The sequence below is a fragment of the Pleuronectes platessa genome, chromosome 21 (genome assembly GCF_947347685.1).
Source record: "Pleuronectes platessa chromosome 21, fPlePla1.1, whole genome shotgun sequence".
NCBI classification, from domain to species: Eukaryota; Metazoa; Chordata; class Actinopteri; order Pleuronectiformes; family Pleuronectidae; genus Pleuronectes; species Pleuronectes platessa.
The window spans coordinates 5,453,689-5,471,166 of NC_070646.1; the positions used below are offsets into that span (position 1 = coordinate 5,453,689).

The following is a 17,478-nucleotide window of genomic DNA, read 5'->3' on the forward strand; positions in this document are numbered from 1 at the left end:
TGTGCTGCTTCTGGTCAAAGGAATGGGACAAATGTCGGCATTTAGTGCACGACGTGAAACAGGAAGTCTGACAGTCGGGGGGGGCAGCTCTCACGTAACCTGACACTGTGGCCAATTCACGGATGAACGGAGCTCATTAGAAAAAGCTTTTGATAAAAAATTGCACATGGCAGAGCTGCAGTCGTTCATTTTTATTAATTTATTAACTGTGGTGATGGCAAGTGACCTGATTTGCAAAAGGAGGCTTACGAGAGGAATGTTCAGGATTGATATGAAACCTCAGCTTCTTCTCATTGCAGTCACACAAGCAGGTCAGGTATCCAAAATGTTTTATTAGTTGCTCTGCAGCTTACAGAGCGGCACTGACTAACGAGGTACCTTCCAAGACAAAAGCATGCGAGTGCAGTGAGGAGAAATCAAGCGAGACTTAGTAAACACCATCAGGGACTTAATGCACACCCGCAGCCGCTCAAGCTCATTACTGTTCATTAGGAAATTCCAGAGGGATCATAGAGCGGCGAAGGAACCCTGGTGAAACTTGAGCAGAAAGAAAGAATAAATAAATGACTTCTTCCCACAACAGAAATATATTGTTATTGCTTCCGATACAGTCAAAGTGTCAGCGCCTCACAGTGCTCATACAGTGACACCTCTTATCCAAGGGACTGGGGCCGAGAGCCAAACCTAATAATTATTATAATAATAAATTTAATAAAAGTAAAGTCAGACAAGCACAATTAAATCACGAGACATGATGACAGCGATGACAATCAAAACACTCCGATGGCCCCGGTCTGACAACAGCTAATAACTTTGAAAACTAATAAAGGGGAAAATGACAAACGACAACTTGCACATTATCATATTGTGTTACACAACAACGACGCACACGGTGTATTACAGCGCGGCATCATTAGAGCATCTCTTCCATATCAAGCTCCCTTTGTATTGGAGAAAATGAACTGTACAGATGCACGGGGAGAGATAGTGATCTCGATAAGACAGTTTTTCAGAGTGCACACAGCGAGCAGAAGTCAGTCGTGTCATCGGAGGTCATCTTCCCTTTATTGGAAACAGGCACTTTATTCATTCGCTTACATAACGGCCATATTTTTAACGGCCTTAATCAAACGGACTCCTCGTGTCATAAATAATCCTTATTAGAGGAATGATCAGTCACAGAGAGAGAGAGAGAGAGACCGGATGCACAGAACAATAAGTCGACTGTTGCCTTTAAGAGACGACAACAACAACTCAAAAACACTCGCTCTCACAAAAGTGTTTACAGGAGCTCGATCGGTGCATGTGAAGGCAAAAGCAACAACATACATATACTGTTCCAAAGAAAACAAGTCAAGATTTGAGTCGATACCCTGGTGCTCGGCATCTTTAATATATTAATGATTCTAAAAAAGTGATTCTCTGAATAGATAACTTCTCATAAAGTTTCATTTCTGGCCTTACTTAAAACTTAATGCTCCTTTTCCTCGGACTGAGATTAAGGTTTCAATATTATACTTCTGCGAGAGAGAGAGAGGCCATAACTCTGCATTAGCATTCAAAAGCAATGGCAGAATGAAAACCTCAGTCTCTGCAATTTTCTTTTTCTAAATTCAAACCGAAGGCGTCTGCTAATTTTGTGTCTTTGAATTTCTCGTCCATCTGCTGGTTCAGGTGAGAATAAGAAGCAGATCAGAGGATTCAGCTGCTACTTTGTTTTTTAACAACTTAAGTAGCTTTAAATCCTCCACATCATTTATCTGGGTATCATCTGAAAGCTCTATCAACACCTGCCAATTAGATAATCTCATTTTCTTATAGAGAGTTTTTTTTTTTATTGAGGTACATAGAGTGTCTTTGAGATGAACTTCTTCATGTATAAAAATATACATTTCTAATAGAGACAGTTTTCTTGCTTCTGTCTTTAACTTAACCAAAAGGAAATTCCCTTTTATAAATATATAGTGTAGTGCTTTTTTTTAAGCCTGCTGTTGTGTTTGCTGTTCAGCCTTCAGTAAAAATGCCCGGGGATAAATCTATTTGCATTCCCATCAATAACCGTCACGCACAGTAAACAACATTACAGCGATGATGCATTACAATCTGGAGAAAGAGCTTCGGAGCAGTCCGAAATGAAATAATGCAGAAAAAAAATCTGGTTTGTACCAAATGCATTTTTTGATAAAAGTCACGGCTCCGCTGCAAACAATCTTTGTTTTAGTTTAAGCTCTGACATTTAGAAAAATAAAGTGGATTCTCCGGCTGCTTGGACCAAATGAGAAGTTTTAGAAGGCATGAGCCAAAGCCACGGTGACCTCTTCCTCTCCGGGACTGGCACTTATCTGCAGAGGCTGAGTGATGGAGGCTGCTTTCATCGTGCAGGCTTGACCTGCCTCCATACAGTAGTACACCCATACGCCCAGAGTGAGGCTTGGCTCGCCGGTGGAGTCCTTAACAACAGCTGGAAGTTTGGTTGAGATGCAGAGGGGCCGGGAGAGATCCGATATGTCACCTGTAACCACCTTGTTGTCAAGCAGCCACTCGTTACCTGTGGATAAACAGGAAACAGAATGATGGAGGTGCAAAATCGGTAGTCTGACCCAAACTGGAACATTTGTTTGGTGACACATTTATTAACGTCTCTCTTGGCCGATGTTCCTGAAAGGAGGTGATTCACAGAAAGCGAGACTGCTCCTTATTCCGGACGCAGCTCTTTCACAAAGTGTCTGCGTCACATCTGTTATTTATTGTTGAGCGGGGCAAGGTGCACCCTGTGTACTAGATTTGCTCAGGCATCACACAGTACCTCTAAATTGAGTCGGCTAAAATATTACCCTCCTCAAATCCACGTAGAAGCAGTGAATCAGATGATGTGAGGCTGAGGACATGAGTTTTCGGGGATATTTTTAGCAACAAATACTCATTGAAAAAAAAAAAATGGGGCACGGACTCTGAAAGATGGGTCAAAGTCAAAAAGAGAAAAACAAGAACATCAACTGTGAGAAAAACCGACGCCGGACAGACGGTGAGATCGTTGCCGGCTGTGATTAATGAGGCTGATGCCCAACGAGAAGTCCCAGGGAAGCCATTTGTGAAAAAGCCAGTGAAAACACTTTAGATCTGGCGTGCGCTTCCAACTTGATCCATTAAAATTCCTGCCTCTGCTGTGATCTGATCAGCATTAAGTCCAGACTGGGTACAGTCGGGCAGCGGGGGATCACGTAACATGGCCCGGTGGCTAATTATGAGAACCAAGGCATGTCGTCTTATCGAAATGTTTCTAAAAATAGCGCGCTGATATGGCGGACTGCCTGCTGCGCCGCTCAGGATGATGGAGACACTCCAGTTCCAAACCTAATGAACGGACCATCAACGGTCACTAACATATCTGAAATCACTTCACACTTGATCCCGGGGTCAGACGGCTGTTGATTACAAATGTTGAGCGATGGACGAAGACCCGGCTCAGGCTGTGGAAGCTACAATCATTATATTAGCCCTGCAAAGCACATCCTCACTGGTGCATTAAAAAAAAAAGCCTCCCTGACTGATCTCTCCATGCCTCAGCTGGGAACTGTAAATCCCCGGTGTGGGTTGTTGCACAGTGAGAATGACATGAAGGTTAAGTATCATTCACTTCCATTATAATTTTGACATATCATGGACCAAAATAAAGCCTTGTAGGAGAGGTTGAGAGGCTCGCATCCAGAATAGAAGAGGGTCATTATAAATGAAGAGAACAAGGCTGAAGTCACAGGGAGAAATCACAGAACAGTTAAATAAAGACCATTTAAAAACAATAATTCATAGGTTTAATTTGTCTTGTCATCTTTTAACCCCTCCTCTGAACATCCACTTTGTGCTTCTTTCTTTTTTCTCTTGTCTCTTGGAGAAAAAAAACACTGGGTGGGCAGTTTTTTGGGGCTTATTCTAAAAACACTAGTTGCTTGTTATGAATATTTTAAAAAAAATGAGTTAATTTTTTTTACACTGACCCACGTGAGTTGATGAATACTTTTTGCTTACAGCCACACAAATAATATCAGTGCTGTATTACAGAGATGGAAAAAGGACAGTTACAGCAATTACAATCCTGCTTTTGTCTACCTTTGTGCAAAATCTATTATAAATCAATGAAAATAATTTATTACAAAAAATGATGTTATGAAAAACCCTATGTTAGAAATTCTCTGGTGAGGTGAATGCCTGCTGCACATCAGAAGATTATCGGCCCTGATTTCAGGTCTGATTTAGGCCAATCTAACGTGCAGCAGGCATTAACCAACGTAAAGAGGTTTTCCATGTGTAGGGTAAATCTGATTATCATATTTACAATGACATTTGTAACAATGAATGAACTTGGCCTCACCCTCGGCCGAGAGGGCCCAGCAGCTGGGGGCCTCCTTGGTGAGTTTGGTTCCTTCTGGGAGGGACAGGCTGAGCGACAGGACGAGGGACTGGCCCACAGACACCGCTACCGGTGGCATTGCTTTCCTGGCGGCGGACTTGGGCAGCGTGGGGGCTTTGGCAGGTCGCGCAGGTGCAGAGTCCGTGTAGTCCATGGATATGGGGAACTGGAGTGGAGAGACATGTGGGTGTTTGTGTTAAAGAGGAGAAAGCGATTGATACCAACCATATCCTTTCTATTTAACCTTTAATCCAAGCTCTTCTAGGACAAAGGCTTTTAGGAAAGATTAACGACACACACACGTTAACAAAATGTTGAGTACACTCAAGGTTGTAACACACAGACACGGCTCTGACCAGTGAGACAGTCTTGGAGGCCAGGTCCAGGATTTTGACTTGGTGGTTGTTGGTATCCGCGACGTATAGAAGCTTCCCGTCCTGGCCAACACAGATTCCTCCGGGTTCGTTGAAGCAGGATTTGTCAAATTCGGGGCCCAGAGCGTCTCCAGCCTCTCCCGTCCCTGCTAATGTGCAACACTGCTTTGTCTTTGGATCCACCACCTTGATCTGAATCACACAGGTAAACAAACACAATTAAGTAAAAGAGTCAAATCCTGTATGTTCGCTCTTTGGTATCAGATCAAAAAGGAGAGTCAGGCTTTGAGCAGCCACTCAACAACTTAAATGTAGCTTTGAACAGCAGCCATGTGACGTGCAACAGTTACCTTGTGGTTGTAGGAGTCGGCCACATAGAGCAGGCTTTGTTCCGGAGCCCAGGCCACACCGAGGGGATGCTGCAGCTTGGCATCCACCCCTTTCCCATCTACATCCCCGAAAGCAAAGAGGTTCTGGTTCAAAAGAAGATAAAAATGGTCAGGAGAGATGGAAAGAAGCGATAGAAACGTACAAATGCCCTAAGTGCAACTTGTGACCCCTTAATTTAGAGTCAACATGGGTGAAAGAACAGAGTCAAATTTTAGAAGCGCCTCCAACCAAATTGAAACCATTTCAGTTTTTGACCGGAAAAAAAGACTTTAACCATCGAAATACAAGCTGAGGCCTGTGATAGAAACAACCAGTGTTTATGAGAATCATACTATAAATGATATGGCAAAATCAATTATCTCAAAGGGATTCTGACTAATTCATACGAGAACAGAGGCACAAGAAACATCCAGAATAACAGCAGACAATAGAACAATAACATTAATGTCAAATCACAGATAATTAAATGAACAGTCTTTAATTCAAACATTGTTCAAGCAAATGTGATCCCAAACAGATGAATTACCATTACAGGCAATCAACAACCAATCTGTTGGAAATTGAAAAGACTTGGAATTAATAGCTTTTCACGCTGCATCACTCTGATCAATAAACAAAACAGTGAGAGACTCCGAGGCCCATCCACTGGCCTAGGCTGAAAATGTGGTGCCAATAAAACCGAAACGTGTCACCTGCTACAAATGAATGTGCTTCTGAGCTGACACCCCTCGTTCTGCACTTTAAACGGCACTATACATGCATCAGCAGGTGCTGGATCTGGCCGGTGCACATTCGCTAACGGTTTTAATCCTATTTAAAAGGTTTAATGTTCCTGTGTCTCAGTTCAAAAGCTGAAACATCGAGAGGCTGTAGATCATAGAGCATGTTACTGGCTCCCTGCCATGTTGAATTAACTGTGTATGACTCCGGTTAATTACTCCCCATTCTTATGGCTGACTACAGGATTTAAAGCTCAAGGGAATTTCCGATAAATCCGCTATAGTGACAGGAAAATTACAGAAGCACTACAACGGAGCGGCTATGGAGACGTGATCCACCACAAACTATTTTTTGAGGTTCTGGTTCAGCGACGAACAAAAGAGGCTTTGTCATCTCCACCAAGAAAGTAATGTTTGGTTTGTCTGTTTGTTATTTAGCAGGATTATACAAAAACAACATGACCTTTTGTGGAGAGGCTTGACCCACGGAAGAACCAACTCAGTCAGGACCCCCCCCCCCCCCCCCCCCCTTAAAGTTGAGAGATGGGGCATTAGCCTTGGTGACGCTATGCACTCTTCAAAAAAACAAAACAATATGTTATGGTTTTTCATGAAATGGTCCTGAAAAAGAGTGATTGTGAGCTTTTCTGTGGCGGATTAAAGTGAAGGCTTTAAATTGTGTGTTTGCTGTTAATGGTTGGAGGCGGAGCCAAGTACACTCAAAGTTATCTTTGAAATTAATGTGCGAGAGGTTGTTTAGTTCTGCTTCGGGAATTGACTTCTAATTTCCTCCACCTTCTGTTCAAGCCTCTGTTCACTGTATCGTCTATTAAATACACTAAAATGGATACAAATAAACTACACTAACTAAGTATGAGTGTATTAGACCTTGAACATGTGTTTAAGATAAAACTGTTCAGTAGCTGGTTTGTTTACAGCTATTACCAACCACGCTAATGTTAGGAAATTAACATAAAAAAGCTATCTAGCAGTAAAAAGAAGTCTTGAATCCATCCACCAAGTTATAAATTAATTCACGTCCACCAACCATCGGGTCTCGCTCTCCCCCGACCAGCAGCTTGACACCTCCATCCTTCAACGCGAGGGTGCGGATGGTGCTGCTTTCACTGTCGGCCACGAACAGGCAGCCCCCGGGCTCCTCCGGGGCCAGAGCCAGGCCTGAAGGCTGAGCAAAGCCCGCCTTGTGGGGGTAGGAGTTGTTTCGGTTCTCCTCGCTGCCGCTGCCGGCCCATCGCACGCACGTTCCCGCCTTCAACACACTGTGAAATCGTAGGTGGTGACAAAGCAATGAAATACATCATCATCATCATTAGACAAGGCTTCATTGACAGTGTCAAATATCTGTATTTCTCTTGGTTTAAAGGTTTCCTGTTGCCAAGTGGCCATAATGATCTCACCTTCCTTTGGGCAGATTTCCATCTGCTAGAAACAGAGCCCAGATCTGGTGGGTCCCTGCCATGGCAATCCACAGCACGTTATCTTCCACACCACCTACGCATGCAAATCAGATGCACATACATCGACACACACAAAACAAAAACACACAGTTTAGAAAGAAGAAACGTTCATGCTTTTGGCTGTTTACCAGAAAACCTCAATCATCAAGATGTTACTCATATCTGTTCTAAAGCTAAAAATGTCCTTTCAGGTGTCGACCTTTCTTCCTTCTCAACTTTTTACTCATTCCCAGGAAATCTGAATTTTTATTTGGGATTGTTTGCCATCAGAAATGAGTGAGAGATGCAGCTCAACAGGTTTGAATGACAGCACCCTGTGTGACAAAGGAGCTGCCATCATGACGGACACACAACCCTGACAGACAGAAGCACGGAATCTCAGTTCTATTTTTAATGCAGTTCAGAGCTCAGCTCACATCTGGTGGACTGTCAGGAGCATTTCACATCTGCGGCCCCTGACTCCATGACAGCCATCACTGACTCTTTATAGTTCAAAAGGTGCAGCGGCCTCTATTATACTATTTTTATTCACGGTGAATAAGTGTGGAATATGCAATGAGTGATTGGACGTTCTCTCAACAGGGACAATGTGAGCAGAGTTTAAAGGTCGGACATCACGTCCTCACACCATGTTATGTTTCAAAGCAGCACCCATCAGCCTGTGCAGAAAACCGGACTGATTTCCTCTTTCTTCCAGGCAACAGTCAAACACCATGCTAAACCAAAATAAAACATATTGATCACACCTTTCAATCACCATACGTCGGAGATGTGAACACCAACTGATGATGAGCACAGGTCCGCCCAAAGGCAAGATAAACAACGTGCCCATCCTCCAATGTAAAGCAAACATAGTCACATGGAAGGTCGGGGACGGGGGCCACAGCTGCCAACACATCCGACTTGAAAAACACTTAATACACCTAATAATAAACAAAGTTGACCTCATGCAAGAATGCTGGAAGAAAAACAGATTCAACTAGAAACCTCTGCCGAGGCCAAACACTCATAGACATAAATCCCATAAATATGTCGGTTGTTTTTAATAAGATTTATTAATTATTCCCTGGGAAGTATGCAATTCAGGGTATTTTAATAGTTAAGTCATTAATTTGGAACACGCTCAATCTGTATTTTGAATAATAACTCAATAAAGTTGATATAGTGATCAATGTTAATGAATTAATCCAAACATTGAAATAATAACCTTTAAATTTCTTAACAACCATATATAAAGCTAAATCGTCACACGGTTACACGAATGGATAATTTTTACCTTCGCTCTGAAAGCTCGCAGAAAGAAGAACACTAGCATTTAAAGAATCTGACAGATTCTAAAGTTACAGTTTAAAACCACTCTACTTTGATTAACACTAAAGATTATATTAATAATAAATGGAGCTCTGAATATTCTGGCAAATATAATAAAAGTGAGGCACTGGAGGAGGATTGAGCTTTTGATTTAGCAGAGAAGAGTCTTAGTGAGAATATAAAAAGACCTTGTGAGAATATGAGAGGAATTTGTTAAAGAGGCTTATTGTCTCCCATCATTTATGAGGCCCCACAGATTAATCAGTATCTTCCAATAACTTAATTAGCCCATTCAATTGTCTATCAGCCTCTGTGCATCTCTAAACATGAAGAGTGAATTGTGAAGCACTATCCATTCTATGCACAATCAGCCTCAGTAAATGAGAACTGAAGGACTTAGTTGAGAAATTGTAAACAACAAGTAATTAACATCTTAACCACTAATGAATTGCTGCTAAATAAAATAATATTAATATAATGTGTACATGAGTGTAATTTTGTTTTATTCAACAAAATATTGAACGTCTAGTATCGCTTTATGTTTTATTCTCCCTCGTGTGTGTTATCGGCAACAATATCCCAGTCTCCTCAAAGGGGCGTGAAATGTAGTCACTTCCACTGTCACCTCAATCTGCCTGAACTCTGACCTACAAGACGGAGCGACACCAGACAATGGCCAGTCGGTCTGAGAGAGGGGCGGGGCTGATGTCCATCTCTGGAGTTATTGATTGTAGTGCAGAGACAATACGAACAGCAGCATCGAGGGGAGTTGTGTGACAGACGGTGAAAGCAAGGGCAGGAACGGAGATGATACAACGTTGTGAATGTCACCCTTCGGGTTCCGGTCTGCGGTCAGGGAACTCACCGGCAGTGCCGAGAATCACATCCCAAGGAGAGCTGATTGGCTGCTGGGGTCCGGCAGCTCCGCCCTCTTTGTCTGTGCCTTGAACTCCTGTGCCAGCGAGCGTGCTGACTCTTCCCTCCAGCAGGTCAATCTAACACAAAGACACAAACAGTCATAAATTCAGGGAGAAATATTAATAAGAGTTATTTTAGGAAACAGTGGTGGTCACTACCTTTCGGATAAGATGGTTTTCTGTGTCGGCCACGTACACCGTCTCCCCCCTAATGGCCACACCCTGAGGGGAGTTAAAGGAAGCCTCAGACAGGTCGCCATCTTGTCTCCCACTTTCTGGCCCTGTGACAGACGTGATGACATCATGCAGATTAGGGAACATTTTCACAGACTTTGTGAATCAAAGCTCTTTTTCCAGTTAGTTTCGAAATCTTGGACACTGTGCATTCTCCAGTGATAAATCGTCTGACAGTGTTTGTTGCATCTTTTAGATTCTGAGCTGTCACATGAGCCTTGCAGGTACATCTCAGCATCTTCAGACTCAACATGGTTTTCTGCCTTTAACACTTGCTTCAAACCGTGGTGGTGCCCACTTACTGAATCAAGTCTTCAATATCAAAAGTTAAGAAACAACAGTTTATAAGATTTGACAGGGGATCTAGAGTTAGTACATATGATTCAATTAATTAGTCATTAAATGAAAAATGTAACTAACACTTTATAAAACAACATTGATGGGATCTTTTTCAGGTAGAGTGAAACATTTTAAACCTCAGCTCATGGACACAAAGAACGTTTTAAAATGTTTCCTTAAACTGCAGCTTCAGCTTTGCTTTATTCTTTATGCCAACATAAATATTATGCTGTGCAGAGCAAAGTGGTCAACCCACAAAAATTAGACAGATCCATGTTTTTTTTCCCCCTCATCTTGTCCACAATCAGAGCCAGTTCCCAGCGTGTACACGTCCCTGCTGATGCCAACCTCTCTGTTGGTCTGGGAACAGCACAGGAAACCATGTGGCTCCTCTGAGGGTTGTGGAGGCATGAGAGTAATCTAAAAATAAATATTGCTTAAAATTGGTTGAATAATACAGATTCTAATTATTAAAAAGCAAGAAAAACAACATGTCCCTTTTTTCCCCCAGAATCCCATAGTGTGGATTATTATATAAGGATTTATTTCAACCTAGAGAGACATCCCACTTCTTACCTCCTATGACATGCGACAGCTGTCCGGTAGAGGACACCACCAGAATCCGGTGATGCCCAGTGTCAGCTATGGCCAGTCGTTTCTTGCTGTTGTCTACAGCCACCTTTCCAGGAAAAGACAGGATGCTGGGTGGCAGGGAGTCTCTGTACAGCTTGATTCCCACTTTGTGGGTCTTCAGCAGGCCCTCCTCCCTGTAGTAACGGAGGGCGCAGTCGGTGAAGAGCATCAGCCTGTCCCGGTGGCCTTCGCCCACCAGGGAGAAAAGCAGGTTGCCATGTGGTCCGATCAGGACCAGCGTGGGCCAGCAGGACACCTCAAGCTCATGCCAGAGGCTCGCCTCGCCGTCGTTTACCACCGGGTGGCAGATGTCATAGCGGAGGACGGCGCTGCGAACATTGTCAAAGACCTAAAACAGGGTTGGAGAAGAACAAACCAAAATCTGTTAATATATTAATTATTATCTATCAATTATTAATGTTATAATAATAAAAATCAAGTTTCTAGATGATTAAATCCATAAAGGTATGGTTATTTTGACACAGACACATCAAGGGGTAGTTTGCCATTATGAAAACGCAGAAAGACAGCGCATCCAGAAAAGCCATCCCTTTGGTAAAAAGATGAATGGAAACCAATTACCTTTTCATTTGGGAATTTGGCAGAGTGTACACCAACAATAACCAATCCATCTGAGTGAGACATGAAAAGAGATGGCCAATGAAAACATAAAAAAGAGCTTCATATAACCAAACAGCAAGTGGATCAACTTAATGTCATTTTTGAATATTCAGGACATTTTCAGGCCTTTTGAGCTTCATTTCCACAAATGGGTTTGATACTTAAATGAGAGCAGCAGCACTAAAAACAATAGAAATTTCAAAGTAAAATGACTCGTTTGACTGATTATTCTATAATTCTATAAAGGGTCTGACACAATTAGATCATTAATCCTGAGGCAGCTGTGTAAGCAGCAGGTGGAGCTAGAGCAAAAACATTATAAACAATTTTATGGAACGTTAGATATACTCAGAGAGCTTGATACACTTTGATGTGTGATGAGATACTGGATCATTAAAGCATTTGAGAAAACTATTTTAACTACTCAGACATTTGAAAACACTAAATTGCATTTTCAGAAGCGGACACCACTGGTTTAGTCTTTAACTTTTTATAACAGCTCCTTATCTATTGTTTGAAATCTTCATATGAAAAAAAAAAATCTGACCTAAATCTCACAAATGACTGTAATGGAGCATAAAATACTATAATTATCTCTGAAATGTATCATGGTAGAAGTGTGAAGTAGCATAAGTGGAAGAGGAAATACTTGAGATAGACAGTATGTGTGACATTGTGTAGTGAAAACTGTCCAGCCTGCAGAAGAGGAGATCTTATGCGCTGCCTGGATGAACTGGATGATCTTCTTCTACCAAGGAACAAAATAGGCTTATTTATTTTACTAATAATAACAAGCAACTCGGGGCAAAATATTGAAATCTACATCGGATAAACTCAGCGTCCCAGCAGCATGTGTTACAGTGCAGCTGACGCCCCTGGCCCTGGCACACACACACACACACACGAGAGATTGGGTAAAACAAAGTCGTCCTTAGTTAAATTGTTGATTACCCCCCAGGTCTCAGCGAGGTTCTTAGAAACAATTAAGAGGCTCGAGGCTGTGAAAGATCAACATTTCTCAGTAATCACCAAAGTCTATTACACTATTCTTGTCAAGACAATATGAGCAATTGGTTATAATATCACTTTTGAGAAGGCCAGCGGATGTTCAGTTGTTATGCATCTCAAAAGGCCTAAACAACTGGAGAATGTTAATTTATGGACCCAGTTTGAACGGACCCTTTTGTGGTGCTAAAATTGGCAGAAGTGGCCGCACTTAGCAGATAAGGGTGTTTCCTGTCTGCTTCCCCAAACAGTGTCAGACATTGTTTAAACGCAGTCACATTTGTACACATGTCATTCCCCAGTTGAAAAACTTGACAATACTGAATACAATAAAATAAACAGTGGAGTCACATAAATGTCAAAGCTCCACTGTCAATCTGAGCATGTGTTATTCACTCGGAAAGAAAACGTGACAGCTGATGAGATCTAGAAGATCTATAGAATATATAAATGTTAACCTATTAGAATACAGATTATTGATTGAAGGTCAGGACACACTACTTTTAAATAGGTTTTATAATACATTAGATTTACAAAATAGCATTCTTTCTGAAAATTATCACAACGACTGAAAAGAGTTAATTTACTATTAAATATCTAATTTGCTCCTATTCGTCCAACTTTTCAATGCACTGGCAGTTTGTAAAATTCTGCATAATTTTAGCATCAAGGGGACAGAAGAGTAGGTGATGAGAGCTGAACAGAATAATATGCTAATACACGGAGTTGAGGCACATACTTCAAATGAAAATCTAATGAGAAAATTAGGGAAACTCTCAAAATATAAATTGCATGATTTAATTTTTGATAACATGGTTAATTAACATTTCATAATACCTTTTTTGGAACAGAACCTCACGTTCCATTTCAAATCTGATAAGAATATGAAAAACTAGAATGGCACTCAGTAGAGCGCTTACTTCCGCTAACAACATTTAATGGGTTACTTCTTGACCACGTTTCGTGAAAATCTGTGTGGTAGTTTTACGTAATCCTGCAGACAACTAACCACACAACCAACCAAGGGCCAAGCGCAAAAACACAACCTCCTTGGCAAAGTTAACAAATGTCCTCAGTCCATCATAAATGGAGCCTACTGGACATTTCCTGGACAGAAGTAAACACACTCAGTCCAGAACATTCAAACCCAAAACAGCCTGCAGTAGATTTCGTCACTCATGGCCTGTGCCAGGCAGTTACAGTACCAGCACAGATTGTAGTGACGATGGGTGGGTGGCGGAGTGGACTGTGGGAGTGACTGGACAGGGCGGCTCCCACACCTCATTGACCAGAGCAGAATACAGAATGTACCCACAGCAGTGCCAAAGATAAGGCAAGAACGATAACATGTGTGTGCATGTGTGTGTGTGTGTGTCTGTGTGTTCTGAATCCGACCTGGCTCAAAACCGAATCTCAAGCTGCACAGCTTCCTCTGATGATCCCCTGAAGGACCAGAGTCAGTCGGATGTGATTATACTTCACATGGATTGGCAATACAAAGCGTGTAATTATGGGACCCGTACTCATTGACACTGCAGCTTGGAAATATTTTTAGTCGCGGTCTCCTCACAGCCGAGATAAGGGCCTCATGCCCCTAGAACATGAGGACAAGCTGATGTACTACATTTTTTTCTGCCCCAGTGAACTGCCCCATGACACAGTATGACGCATGAGGCACCAATGGATTTGTGTTTCCCTTCAGTGAAGCCTGCCAGGCTTCTGCCTCCTGCAAAATAAAATAAAATAAATAGTACCTGAATTGACATTAAGGAATATATTAAATGTTGCTGTTGGCAGGCCAGTCCTGCTTTTTAAGAGACATCCTTTCACATTTAATAATCCGGCAGGATAAGATTAAAAGTGAATTTTAAAGAACAAATAAACTTTTTAGCTTCCACCCCATTCAATGTGCAGGGCAAAACAATAGGGTGCCATAGTTTAATAGAGTCTGACAGCTTTATTATGGAGTTGCTGAATGTGTTGTAACTTCATTTCAGTCTTCCACAGTCATTTGGAGATGAAATGACGCAAGCATGTTCAAAAGGTTAACAACTAAAAAGATATACATAAGCTACCCCAGCTTTCCAACATGCTTTGCAACAGCAGAATTTATATACATATCATAGATGAAGTATTTAAAGCTATAAAGAATATTTTGGCCGCTATGGATCACTCAACCCATACAATGAAAAGACCTAGTTTGATGAGGTCATGAAGCAGCATGGAATCATGGGGGTTGTTGTCTTCTCCACCATTTCTTGACCCATAATCTTATCGTGTTGCTTGGTTTCCCTGGGATTCTGTGCTTTGAGCTTCGTCAACAGAATGTGCAGCAAAAGGCAAAGAATCCTTGATCCATTACAAGTGAGGAATACAAACAGTGGAAGGAAACAACGGCTAACTGGTTAACAGGGTGTTTTTCCTCCGTCACGTTGTTTGCCTCAAGCACAACCACAAGTTAAGCAGATAAAACGCAATTAAAAGGCAACCCAAAGGAAATGTCCGTGTTACCTCGAATAAAACTGGGGATTTCTCTGGGTTTAAACATTTTTACAAACATTTGGATTAAGTAAGTAGACAAGTCAAATTATATTACAAAGATCCAGTTGTTTAGACGTTATAATGGAGAAATGTTACACATTATATCTGTTACTCAAGATTTGGATTATATTATTAAGTTTATAACAATATAAAATAGTTGTATTCTTCACACTGTAGGTGGTTTCTTATGTGTAAATTCAGTAACATATATGAAAAGTTGACACATACACTGATAAACTCGTAAAGTCCATACCTTCTACAGAATATTTCTTCTCGAGCCGGTGCAGATCAGGTAGGATGTGCATGCAGTTGATGCAGCAGTAGGTGAAGAAGTCCAGCAGCACCACTTTGCCAGCCAGATCCCCGGTCAAAGACAGAGGCCCCTCTGTGTTCAGCCATTCCAAGCCTGGAGCAGATCACAGAGTGGAAAAGGATGCCGTTATCTTACTAATTACATTTTGTCACAGTGTCGGCATATGCTTTACAGTGCCCATTGCGGCCGTCCTCGGAGGGTAACGCTTGCGGTCGCAAGATTCTTAAGGGTTATATCTGTCTCAGGCCTGACAAAGAGTTCATGTCATGAGAGAAAAAAACTTGGACTACAGCAATAACTTGGAAAATATTCACAGCTAATGCAGCTATGAAATATCTCAAAATAACTGAATTGGAGATTGTGTTTGAAAGGGTTTTTTCCCCCACTCATACCTCACACTGCACTGAAACTTGGGTCTGATGATTCGTCATGCTTGATAAACACACTTACTTTCATATTTTTTACAGCTGTTGGGAGCCAACATAAGAGAGAAGAGGAGAAGAGAGGGGGAGTGAATGAGAGGGAGGCGAGAGAAGTGTCATTGTGTTTTAGGAGGCTGGTGTGAGGCCATGCAAAAGAAGACAAGGGAGGCAAAGAGACAGGAGCAAAGAAGAGGAGCTGAAAGCAACTGGGTTGACAGGAGGAGCCAGGAAAAAAGAATTGTAAATGAGAGGTAGGAGAAAGACAAGAGCAGTGGTGCAGAAACGTGACCATCACGGCAATTCAATTAAAACCTTGCAAACGAGTTAATCTCCCATATCTGCTACTTAGATCATGTTGAATGAAGAAATCACATTATCAAATTATGTGCAACTACTTTGGTGAAGAAAAAGAGAAAAGGAAAGTGCACATGATCACACAACCCCTTTCTCATTTGTGTGATCTACAACTAGGCTAATGGTTGTGAGGGAGAAATGATGACACTGAAGAAAATGGACGTCTTGTATAAATTTACAGGCAGAATCCTGAAATGATTTTCTTGCAGAGGGGAATTTGGAATTCCACATAATCAAAGTAAGCAACACCTTTTTGCTGCTGTGCCCCTTCTTGCTTGTTTAACCTCAAGGAAAACCCTAGAATTAGTCTCCCTTAATTCTGCTAGGTGTATTTATAAAAAAAAAAAAGAAACATACATTTTAAACCTATAGATGCCGTGCAGTGTTAAAAACACCAAATCCCTGTTTGTTGTACTACGATACAGCGCCACCTACTGGTGTGATGCGATGCTGCTGCTGATTCTACATCTTCTGAAAGTTGACAGACAGACAGTTGGGGTCACAATGAACAAGAGTGAGGTGAAATATATGTGTCACCTCGCACAGTATTAAACATATATATATAAATTGAAGAAGTTATGAGTGACATGATAGTAAAGTAGCCTCTTCCGGTTTAATGACCGCTGTTTGTAAATGTCAGCGGTCAAAAGTTTGGACAGCACTTCTTTGAATGTCTGACGCTGTTATATTGTATTAGCTTTGATGTTTAATGTGCATTCTCAACCAAATATAGAAAAGTAAAAACAGTTCCCTCCAAAGAATGCAGTAAAGTAAAGTAGCGTGACTTTTAAATACTTGAGTACCTCACAGATTAAGAGATAATTGACCAATTAAGCTTCGCGTGTGTGTGACCCCGTGATGGCGAGACAGATAGGGATGTTTTAGTTTTTTTTGTATTAATATGCAAAAGATACTTCATGGTTCTTCGCCAGCAAACCCGGAAAACCAACCCCGGGTCCTGTCATGACATGTAGCGGCGGACAACTCCCCTCAGACGGACAGAAAAACAGTGCTAAGCTAAGAGAGCTAAAAGCTTAAAAACTGTGCTCTAACCCGTTTGGAAATCCGGTATCTTCAGGTCCTGTCTCGCGTCTAAGTTCCTCAAATACTTTAGCACAAGCTCCTCTTTCTCCTGCGGCGTTTGGGCCTCCTCTAAGCTGATATCCAGCTCATTCTGGGAGGTAAATAAAGCTGAGAGGCTGCACCGGGACGCCATGTTTGCGACAACAAGAAGCCGGTTAGGTAAATGCACTACGCAGATTCGTACCGCTCATATAGCCGACACTATAAAGTTATTTGAGACTTTTAAATTCTTTCCTGTAGACATTATTCAAGTAATTGAATGTCTGAGAATATTGAAGTATTTAAATTGAAGTAAAACATCATGTACGTTTTTTATAGATGTGTGGAAAGTGCTGC

The 17,478-nt window shown here is 41.6% G+C and overlaps 1 protein-coding gene across 1 annotated transcript; it reads right to left on the reverse strand.

Moving 5' to 3' along the window:
• Positions 1-312: 312 nt before the first annotated feature.
• Positions 313-17,292, reverse strand: nhlrc2 (NHL repeat containing 2). Its single transcript, XM_053414299.1, has 12 exons — positions 17,113-17,292; positions 15,224-15,376; positions 11,386-11,435; positions 10,747-11,152; positions 9,757-9,878; positions 9,546-9,675; positions 7,310-7,403; positions 6,940-7,171; positions 5,133-5,255; positions 4,765-4,974; positions 4,370-4,574; positions 313-2,548 (listed from the first exon to the last, which is right to left on the reverse strand). Exons 1-12 carry the CDS (start codon positions 17,273-17,275, stop codon positions 2,286-2,288), a joined length of 2,151 nt encoding a protein of 716 aa, XP_053270274.1. The 5' UTR covers positions 17,276-17,292; the 3' UTR covers positions 313-2,285.
• Positions 17,293-17,478: the final 186 nt, after the last annotated feature.